This window comes from Rhopalosiphum maidis, chromosome 4 (assembly GCF_003676215.2).
Source record: "Rhopalosiphum maidis isolate BTI-1 chromosome 4, ASM367621v3, whole genome shotgun sequence".
NCBI lineage: Eukaryota > Metazoa > Arthropoda > Insecta > Hemiptera > Aphididae > Rhopalosiphum > Rhopalosiphum maidis.
Genome location: NC_040880.1, coordinates 35,584,302 through 35,595,397, shown reverse-complemented (window position 1 = coordinate 35,595,397; position 11,096 = coordinate 35,584,302). Strand labels below are relative to the sequence as shown.

The following is an 11,096-nucleotide window of genomic DNA, read 5'->3' as shown; positions in this document are numbered from 1 at the left end:
GGCTGTACAAAAAGGTCTGTGTAATTTAATTTATTTATGGTTCTAAAGTATAATAAGAATAACAATACAAAAATTTGTGTGCAATTATCATCAGTTTGATATTTTGCAATCGCTACTCAGACGATATCTGTTAGTTTTTATCAAAATAACTATAAATTATTAGTATAATAATATTGTGTTTAAAGCCATACACTACAATTTTAAATTATTTATTTTTTTGTATCAACTAAATATTTTATAGTGATAAATTTTAATTTTAATTGCTTCTTATAATCTGACGGTGCGCTCGTATGTTATCTCCTCAGCAGATTCTATAATGCTCTAGGAACCATCTCCTTTTATTTTTATTTATGTTTCTTTATTTACTATTACAGCACGCATTATTGTATTTGCACTTAATTGCTTGAGATCGCAGGTGCTAATTATTATTATTGTTTCAATCATTACCAGATCATCGTAAAACCAAAACATGCAGTCGGTCAGGTAAGGCACAAGTCACAACGATTATAATATAATAAATATAATAATAAACAATTATGTTCCACAAAGAAGAAATAATTTGATATTGTTATTAAATTTTTATAGTTCATAAAATATTTATAGCGAAGAGTAAATCATTGATAAATATTATGTCGGAACCTGGACGACTTTTTTGGCTATTATTCGGATCCGATATTATAACGGTCGTTCATTACCATCAATACACTTGTTATGAAAACTGCCTTCCAAAATCTATTAAAATATACAATTTAAAAACAAAATAAATCGATATAATCTGCAGTGCATTATCCATCTGATCGTATAACTGTACACAGACGATTAGCAAATAAAGTATAATATATAATATAATAATATTATAACGTCCATGACCTCCACACGCACACCGGTTTAGGAATAATAATTTCATTGTCGATATCCCGCGCGCTTGTGTGTGTACTTAATCTGTTAGACGGCGTGAGTGCTAATTTCAGTAGTGTTTCAATCGTTACCAGATCATCGTAAAACCAAAATATGCAGTCGGTCAGTAAAGCACAACTCACAACGATTTATAGTGTTGTATATTGTACTAATTAGGGTGATCCTTAAGTATAGAAAAAGAAATTTTTTTTTTTAAATTCCTCAAATATATTTGAAATGACAAAAAAATTATGTACTTAAGTAGTTGAGTGAATATATCCATAATATATTATTTTAAACTGACCCGTTGAGAGATTAATTAAATAATATGGTTAGTTATTATAGTAATAACGTATTGTGGTACATGCGTGATTGGTGTTTGTTACCCGTTTTCACCAAAAAAAAGTATATAAACCAATGATATATGAATGTAGAAACAAGCATAACATATTACGGTCTTATATGAAAGCTGTCTATCTCTATGCAGAGTTTGTGTAATGTAATAAAAAAATGTATAATATCCGTTCAACAATATACAGCATTACAGCAAAAACCGTCACTAACGGAAATATAAACGGCATCATAGTATATAGAACATAATAGTTATTTGATAAAAGTTAATTTTTTGTATTTTGATTCCATAAAAGTTATTTCGTTCAACGGTAAATATCGCTCTTAAAATGAAATTTGTAAAAAGTAAAATATGTAAAATTATATTGATTTTGGCTATATGTCAACAAAAAAAAAAAAATTGTAACTAAATGGAAGTGCTTAACAAAAAATTAATTTACATGTTAAAATCGATTAAAGATGTAATTATAAAAAAAGAGAAGAATATTATCGACTTTATCATTATTATTGATGTATTCTTGATACTAAAATCAACATTCAATAATTATCAGTGGCGGCTCGTGCATATGTGTGATGGTGCGGTCGCACTCCCTACAGAAATTAACAATTTATAGTACAATAGTACAAATATATTTACAAAATAAATAGGTACATATTTTAGTACATAGTATATTATACATTAACAAATTAACAATTAATTATTATTAAAATTATTGTCATAATTTATTAGAATATCGTTACGAACTCGCGATGTTATTATACGGGTATATAGATAGCTTTATAGGTCTATGCAACGCTGCAGCTTGTGCGACATTTTGAATCGCACATACAAATACCGGTTTCCCGTATAAACTATAGGTGTAATATTAATATACGAATAATAATAATATTATCACGATGGCGCGGCAGCTGTAGAAGCTTATGATGTGCGGTGAATTTTGTCGCTCAAATCGGACGGCAACGACGAGCGACGTGTTTAATTTTGTATTATTATTTTATCATTTTAATTTTGTGTGTGATGTATTATAGTTCTTAAATTTTTTCATCGCACTCCTGTGCTAAACTACTACGAGCCGCCACTGATAATTATATAAATCGATAATTATTATAACTAACACCAACATAATTTTTTTTATATTAATATTTTGAATTGTATATTTTTTGTCTTAAAATTTAGATTTTCATTAAAATTGCAGCATTTATAAAAAAAATAAATGACTTAGTAAAAGTATTAACTAATTTTCAAAGTAACGGTTTTTTTTTTTATCGTGGATGTTATATTATGTTAATTAACGTTATTCTATGAAATAACAAGTTAGATTAATTGAAACAGTACTTAATACAGGGTGAGTAATGAGTATAATAGAGAAAACTTAAGACATTGTTAAATAATTACATTTGACAGTTATTTTTACTGTTAGTCTTTTTCTATAAGCCTTAAAATTTACTTTTAGTTTGTAAAGTAATATATATATACTTATATGGAATATACTTCGTACTTAATTTATTGCATAAGTTATTAATTATTTATTTTATTATGTATCACTTAGTTTTAAAAAATTATGATAAGAAATTTAAAAAATATATCAATTAATATTTAGTGAGCACTAATATTTATGATAGGACAGTTCTGAAGATTTTTAAAAATGTCCATACTTCCATACTTGAATTAATACTCAAGGTTCATAGCAATCAAAATCTTATTATCGGAGTGAACAAGGTTAAGTTTTTTTACAGAATTTTTTTTTTTTTAATTTGCAACAATAGTTGTGTTTGTGTCTATGTTTATAGATAATGAATTAGAAAATATTTGTAGCATTAAGTTTTATTCACTCTACTATGTTTCCATTATAATGTTTACTAGAAAAATTTTAAAGTTTTGATTTTAATTGGTCACCTTTAATTTTTATTTTATACCAAAAAAATACAATTTTTTTTGAACATTTCAATATTAAATTAACAACCTACCTAGTACTTACCCAAAACAATTCGATCTTCATTTAAAAAAACGATATATTATTTTATAAAATTATTTAGATAAATTATGTTTTTAAATATTCGCACATAACAGAATCAGGATTCTGATATAATTTATATAGATTATGCACATCAGCTATCAAGTACCTACATATAATTTTTACTTATATTAAATTGCGTTTTTCCGAGATAAGGGAATAACCGGATCGATTGTATTATTTGAGAGTTTTACCATAACGCCGGTTAAATATTACAGTAAAAATAATGTTCGGTTAAACCAAACATTTTTATTTTTAGCATAATTTATGGAACTTCAGTTTTTGAATAACCGGTAAGATTTATTTTAACGTGAGATACTTAAACTGTTATAAAATTTAAATGTTTAATAACTAATTTCCATAAATCGACTAAAATAACGTACACGTTAAATTATAAAACATAACCGTACCGCTATTTGGAGCGCATGTGCAAAGACATATATTGGTAAATACCGTTAACGGATCTACAGAGTACTTACATTATGACAACCTACATAATTGAATACATAAAAATAATAAAACATTTAAGACTAAGAAAAAACATATTTATATTAAATTATTACTACTTTATGTTTATATACATATTTATAATTTGTTTAGAATGGGCTTTGTGGTGTTTAAAATGATATCCATCATCGCATTGTTTCTGATGGGGTCAGTTGAAAATTCGAAAGACATTAACGAGTTAAAATTGCCTACTAATTTTAAGCCCTTGAGTTATCGATTAAATGTAACTACGCACTTGGAAGATAAATTCATGTTTGAAGGAGTAGTCGATATTCAAGTGAGTATGCATGAGCGTGACAAACGTCACAAGAACTAATTATTTTACATTTTCAGATAAGGTAGTGTAGAAATTAATGAAATTTTAAAATAAAAACAAAATATATACACTTTGTATAAAAAACTTTTAATAATTTAATAAATTAAAAATATATATATATATCTAATAAAATGTTATACGTTTATCAATAATTTACTTGCATCGCTAATTACAACGTATTTATACTAATTTATTTTTTAATAAAATAAAGATATAACAATAAATTATAATAACATACATTTATTCATTATGTTTAGATAATTTGCATAGAAGCTACCGACACCATAGTGTTGCATTCGAATATTTTGAAAATCGATAAAAAAAATGTCGTGGTGACCAACGGTAGCGAAAATGTCGTTCCAGTGGCTAGTGTGTCGTTCAATCCGTGGAAAGAACTTATGTACGTCAGGTCAACAGTAAACTTTAAGACCGGTGATAAATATGTGCTAACCATACCATTTATTGGAAAAATCACTGATGGTTTAGTAGGTTATTACAAAAGTAGCTACATGGATAAGGAAAACAATCAAACAAAGTGCGTTATTAAATTAATAGTGCATAGTACACGTAAAAAAAACTTTTTTATGATTTTGTTTCGACCATCAAAACATAATATTATGTCGCAGGTGGCTAGCGGTAACACAATTCGAACCAGCGGACGCCAGAAGAGCTTTTCCGTGTTTTGACGAGCCTGCGTTAAAGGCCAAATTCAAGATAATTTTGGGTCATAAAAAAGGATTGACTGCAATTAGTAATATGAGAAAGATTAATGAATCGGAAAGGTGAGAATTATCGAAACCGTTTAAATTCTATGATCGTAAATATACTATACAAGTATATTTACTTGTATAGTTTTTGTACGATATTATATTATTATTAATTTATTCTGTAATATTACACTGAATGTGATAATTTCGGGTTTTAGCCTTTCAAATCCAGATTATGTTTTTGACGAGTTTGAAGAATCTGTACCGATGTCTACTTATTTAGTAGCCTACATGGTGTCGGATTTAGTATTCTTTGAATCGGACAGTCAAGATGGCGAAGTGAAGTTCCGTATAATAGCCAGGAAGGATACAACCAATCAAACAGAGTTTGCCAAAAAAGCGGGATCGTCGATATTAAAGTACTACGAGGATTATTTTGATGAAAAATTTCCGCTGTCGAAACAAGACATGGTGGCCATACCTGATTTTTCTGCTGCCGCTATGGAGAATTGGGGTCTCGTCACTTACAGGTACGTACAATTAATATTTATATGCATGTGAAGTTTGCCCCCGACTTTTTTTGATCGATTCGAAAAATATGCCAACATTTTGCAAATCAATTGTTAATAATTACAAATTGGTTTTCAGAATTTGCAAATCAATATAAATTTTTTTTTATTTAATATAAAACAAATAATTATTTTCAGTCGTTTAATCATACGATGTATTATATAGAGTGTTCCACCGTTTTGTTCTCTTATTATAGTTGCCCTACCAATTCTTGCCTCATTTAAACAATTCGATAATTTTTATAAAACGATAAATGCTAATAATTAATAGAATTCAATAATTCAACTTAAAAAATATTCAGTAGAATGCATGTCGACACAAAATAGTTTCAATAATTTAAAGCAAGAATTACTAAAAGAGAATATAGCTATAAATTCATAACCAAAAATTAATTCGAGTGTATGTTAAAATAAATGTAATAATTATCAATAATTCTGTACTTTTACAGTAATATTACTAATATTTTACATGCGAAAATATCCTATAATGAAAAATTTTATTTTATTTCACTTATACTATTGCATTAATTTTATTAAGTAAAATTAACTATGGCTATGTGTTATTTTTCTATATTATAAAAATACCCATCTGTCAATCTATCATAGATATAAACTATTCATGTGCATTGAATCATCCTCCCATAAATACATCATAGACATTAAATTTTCTGTGATAAATTTCAAATTTTAAGACCTATATGAACCAATAATTTTTTAAATATTATTTAATAAAATCGTGAAAAATCGTTTACATGAAGAATATTAAAAAGAAAAATAAAGAAAAACGGCAAAACATATTATACATTAAAAAAAACTTGAAGCAATTCAAGTTCTTCTAAAAAAAGTGTTAAGAAGGATATTTTTACACAAAATATACTAACTAATCATTGTAAAACAAAACTAGTATTGCTTCTATTACGGAAACTAAAATAATAACAAAACATAATTTAGAGAGATCGCATTGTTAATTGATCCAGACCTGGCTGCAATTGATAATATACGAAGTGTAGTTAGCGTTATTGCTCACGAACTTGCTCATCAATGGTTTGGTAATCTCGTTACTATGAAATGGTGGTCCGATATTTGGTTAAATGAAGGATTTGCTACATATGTAGCAGTATATGGAGTAAATTTTGTGAGTTTCATTACTGTTGGACGGTATAATTTTTAATTCATCTTATAAAACTGCGATCATATTATTATCACGTTATTATTATTTCTTACCATAGTTGTACCCAAAATGGAACTATATCCAACTCGAAACAGTTGAAAACTATTTAAGCATTTTAAAAGATGATTCGCTCAAGTCGTCCCACCCATTATCGGTGTCTGCTAAAAATCCAAATGAAATAGCACAAATTTTCGACACAATTTCGTACAAGAAGGGTTCATTTTTATTGCATATGATGAACATGTACCTCGGCGAGAATACATTCAAACAAGGCATAAGAAACTACATAAACAAGCATAAGTTTTCTAACGCTGAACAAGATGATTTGTGGAATTCATTGACCGAGGAAGCTCACCGTCAAGAAACTTTGGACAAAAATCTAACCGTGAAACTAACTATGGACACGTGGACGTTGCAAACCGGTTATCCCGTATTGAAAGTCGTCCGGGACTACTCTGCGGACACGGTTACATTATCACAGGTACACACGCGGACAACCACTGGTTTTCATATAATACCTACTGCACCTATGCGATTTGTTGTTATTAAAAAAGATAATATTATATTATATGTGTAAACGTGTTGTAGGAACGTTTCCTAACGATCAAATCAAACGGTACGGACAAGAATAGCTGTTGGTGGATACCCCTAACTATGACCACTTCAACGGAGGCCAACTTTAACCAGACGAAAGCGAAATCTTGGTTGAATTGCGAAAACAACAACCTCACCTTGCCATTGGCTAAAGATAACGATTGGGTCATATATAACGTGCAGATGGCCGGTAGGTCTTTTACCAAAAGGGCTTTTATTTAATAATTTTGTTTTACACGTTTAATTAATTATGATCTATTTTTTTTTTTAGGTTTATTTAGAGTTTTGTACGACACGCGAAACTGGATGGGTATCATTTCTACGTTGAACGATCCGAACAAATACAAAACTATACACACGTTAAATCGAGTACAGTTGATTGACGATTCGTTTAGTTTTTCGCAGAATGGTGATTTGGATTACGGAATAACGTTCCAACTGTTGAAATATTTAAAACACGAAAAAGAGTATACACCGTGGATGGCTGCTTTGGACGGTTTCGGTCCGATAAATAAATTAATGAAAAGGACTCCGAACCAAGGAGTGTTCCAAGTTAGTTGTAAAAAAGGACCTACATATTTTTCTTATTAAATTATAATGACCTGGAAATTTTAACAATGACTTTTTTATTTATCCATTATTAACATAAGTATAAAAAAATCATTAAATAAAGTGTATAGTAATATCACATCATACGCATTAGATTTTCAATATAAGTATAATGTATATAATATATATATATATACACACACATGATATTTGTATAATATTTTATTCTTTCTATTCTATAAATCGTAATCCATGGAATTTTTTAAATATTTTTTAAATATGAATTACCCGTTGTACTTACTTCTAGTATTATTTTATTAATGTTGTTATATTGTTTGATGCAATGTGGTTTATAGAACTATATGCAACGTATGCTGTCGCCTGTGTACAGCAGATTCCGAAACATGACCACTAAACTCAATGATTTTGAGGAAATACGTTTTAAGAATCTTATAATTGCCGAAGCCTGTCGTTACCGAATTAACGACTGCACTGAACAAGCTATCAATTTATTTAGTAAGTGGATGAATACTACAGACCCAGACAAAAATAATATGTAAGTTTTATCACTGTTTAACTGAACTAAATACAAACTATAATTCAAATATATTAGATTGTCTATAGAACTGAAATCTGTAATTTACTGTCAAGCGATTAAATATGGAGGTGTAGCTGAATGGGACTTTTTATGGGAACGTTATCAGCGTTCCAATGTGGCATCCGAAAAAGTGAAATTACTCTCAGCATTAGGATGTAGCTCGGATACTTGGTTACTTAACAGGTATTAATATCGATTATGCGTATTAAATACAACACAGTTGATCATTGATTTGATTTAGATTTTTAAATTGGACACTTGATAGTTCTATCATTCGCAAGCAAGACACAATAACAGTGTTCTATTATGTAACGAACAGTGACGTTGGATATTTAGCAGCAAAAAACTTTTTGTATAGTAGATTTGTGGATATATCTAATTAGTAAGTTATCGCTATTTTGTATGTAGTACGAACAAATTAAATTCAAATTTCATAATTATTTTGTATTTTTTTTAGCTTCAATAATCGAGGCTCTGCTATAAGCAAATACATAAAACTTATAGGATCTCAAATTAAAACCAATGAAGAATTAGAAGAGGTAATAAATATATTCAATTATTATTTTTTTTTAATCAAAAGCTTCATTCAATTATTTTTTTTTTTTTACAGATCAAAATGTTTATGATTAGAACGTATTATTATTTACAAGATGGTTTGAGTATTAAAGAGACAGTTGAGTCTATGAATATAAACATTGAATGGATGTCAAAGTTTTATCGTAAAATCGTAAATCACATGATATAATAATTAACAACGTTATGAGTAGGTTTGAACATATTTTGATATGTGTTAAAAACTATACATTTTTTGCTAGTTCTACAATATATATACATACAATATACCTATACCTAATACCTAAATACCTTTATGTATACGTATACTTATATATGAAAAATTAAAGTAAACACATATTTGCTATATCTTGTTTTATAATATAATTTCGTCGCCATTTTACTTTGATTCGTGTCACAAGATAAAAGTTGTAGATCAAGATGATTTATCAATAATCTAAATTAAATTAAACTCGTCATGTTTAAACGTCATCAAATATATTTATTCATTTTTCACAAGTTAACATAATTCTATGTACATATTACTATGAAGTGTTATTAATTTTTTGTTTTATAATAAATAATAACATGATTTAAATTATGTTTTTTTTTACAGAACAAATAATAATGGAGAAAATTAATATTTCTCTTGCAACCAATTCAGGTCCTATTTTATGGTTTTTTTAAAATAAATATATATATATATATATATATTGCTTATAAATATTTTATTCATAAACAAATTTTCTAAAAATATCTATCTATTTAATTTACTAATTTTGAGAGCATGAAAATAGTATCTAATATCAGAATTGACACTATTGTACATATTACGGCCAGCAGTCCTCGATTTGTTGGTCCCTCGTCCCGAATTTTATAATCTATAATGCTTATTATATATATATATATATTTTTATATAATATATATAAGTATTTTATAACTCAGTTATGGTGGTTGTAGTAGTAGGACTCTATCGTTCGCTCTTCCGGACCAGTGATGCATGTCACTGGTTTGTCTAATGTTGACAATATTGAGCAATTATCGTCTTTACATAATGTTATTATAATTTTGTTTCACTGTTGGTGTATGGGCAAGTATTTCCGACAACCGGACATTGATTGGCAACCGATTGTCATATAGAGTAGGTGCTTGTAGAATTATCCCTGCAGAGCCCATTGTCACGGCCAGTGTAAATATCCATAGAAACAACCTATCCAATACCATCGCCACATATTTCCAATCTTCTTTAATCTGAAATAAAAAAGTAATTTTTAAAAATTTGCATTTTAAAACTCCAGACGATTAAGCTTATTTGATGTTATTTAAACAATATAATTACATATATTTACCTTTTTCTCTTCTTCTTCTTTCTTTATGTAATCTGCTATGAACGCTGCGCCTTCAACGGCTTTATGAAGTTCTGGACAATCGTGCCAATGTTTTCTACCCTTAGGAACTGGGCCATTTTGATTTAGTTCGGAAGGACTAGGTAATGCTATTATTGGACCGTGAATCTCGCAACATCCAATTACACCACTTTCCAAGTCCCTAATGATACATACATAAGGGTAAGTTAATAAAGAATGCAATTAAACACTATATAACTTTTTTAACTAAACTATACCTGGCGGGAAATACATCGTTGCTGTGCAGCAACTGATCAGCTGAATCTTGATCTCTAAGCTCAAGTCCGTTACACGTTCTCACCATAATACGGTGACAAGTTCCCATCAGACTAACGCATTAACATTTGTTATTATTATTGAGACCACGGCGGCAGATATTTTATAAATACACGATTACCTCTTTCTTTCCATTTGGTAGTGAGGTCTTCTCATAATTAACATTCTCGGTAGAATGTGAATGAATACTCGGCGGACCCAAGGTGACATTACATGTGTGGTAGGAGATCGGAAATGTATATTCAACACAACGACTGTCACACATATACTGAAAAATCAATGACAACAATTGAGAGACGTTACGTAGTTTACGTACTATAATGTGCAGTATCGATAATAAGCTCACCTAAGCGTGTCAAGTATCATTGTAAATAGCACAAATTTTCCCAAAAGTGGCACGACTAGTGAAGTGGGTGGAATGATTTCGGCTAGCAGTAGAAAGAACACGGTCAGTGAAAGAAGAATTGAAATACTTAAACTAACCTAAAATAAAATTACATTTTGTGATTATACTGTTTAATTTCCGTTTAGTATGTATGTTATATATGTTACATATTGTAACATATGTATTTCCGATAGTCGCTTAC

The 11,096-nt window shown here is 28.7% G+C and overlaps 2 protein-coding genes across 2 annotated transcripts in view; one reads left to right on the top strand and one right to left on the bottom strand.

Annotated features, from left to right (window-relative positions):
* Nucleotides 1–392: 392 nt before the first annotated feature.
* LOC113550583 (aminopeptidase N-like) lies at nt 393–9,315 on the top strand. The gene is made up of 14 exons (XM_026952513.1): nt 393–483; nt 3,864–4,047; nt 4,344–4,621; nt 4,713–4,868; nt 5,012–5,323; nt 6,314–6,497; nt 6,592–7,014; nt 7,122–7,317; nt 7,399–7,679; nt 8,033–8,232; nt 8,290–8,457; nt 8,516–8,656; nt 8,732–8,813; nt 8,885–9,315. The coding sequence occupies exons 1-14, from the start codon at nt 470–472 to the stop codon at nt 9,017–9,019; spliced, it is 2,754 nt and encodes a 917-aa protein (XP_026808314.1). The 5' UTR covers nt 393–469; the 3' UTR covers nt 9,020–9,315.
* A 559-nt stretch (nt 9,316–9,874) lies between these two features.
* The window catches only part of LOC113550584 (acetylcholine receptor subunit alpha-like), a 46,745-nt gene continuing 45,523 nt past the window's right edge, over nt 9,875–11,096 (bottom strand). The window contains exons 9-13 of the mRNA XM_026952514.1: nt 10,856–10,992; nt 10,631–10,777; nt 10,452–10,562; nt 10,177–10,375; nt 9,875–10,078 (exon numbers count right to left, since the gene is read on the bottom strand). Coding sequence (XP_026808315.1) covers nt 9,875–10,078; nt 10,177–10,375; nt 10,452–10,562; nt 10,631–10,777; nt 10,856–10,992 — 798 coding nt within the window. The remainder of the gene's footprint in view (nt 10,079–10,176; nt 10,376–10,451; nt 10,563–10,630; nt 10,778–10,855; nt 10,993–11,096) is intronic.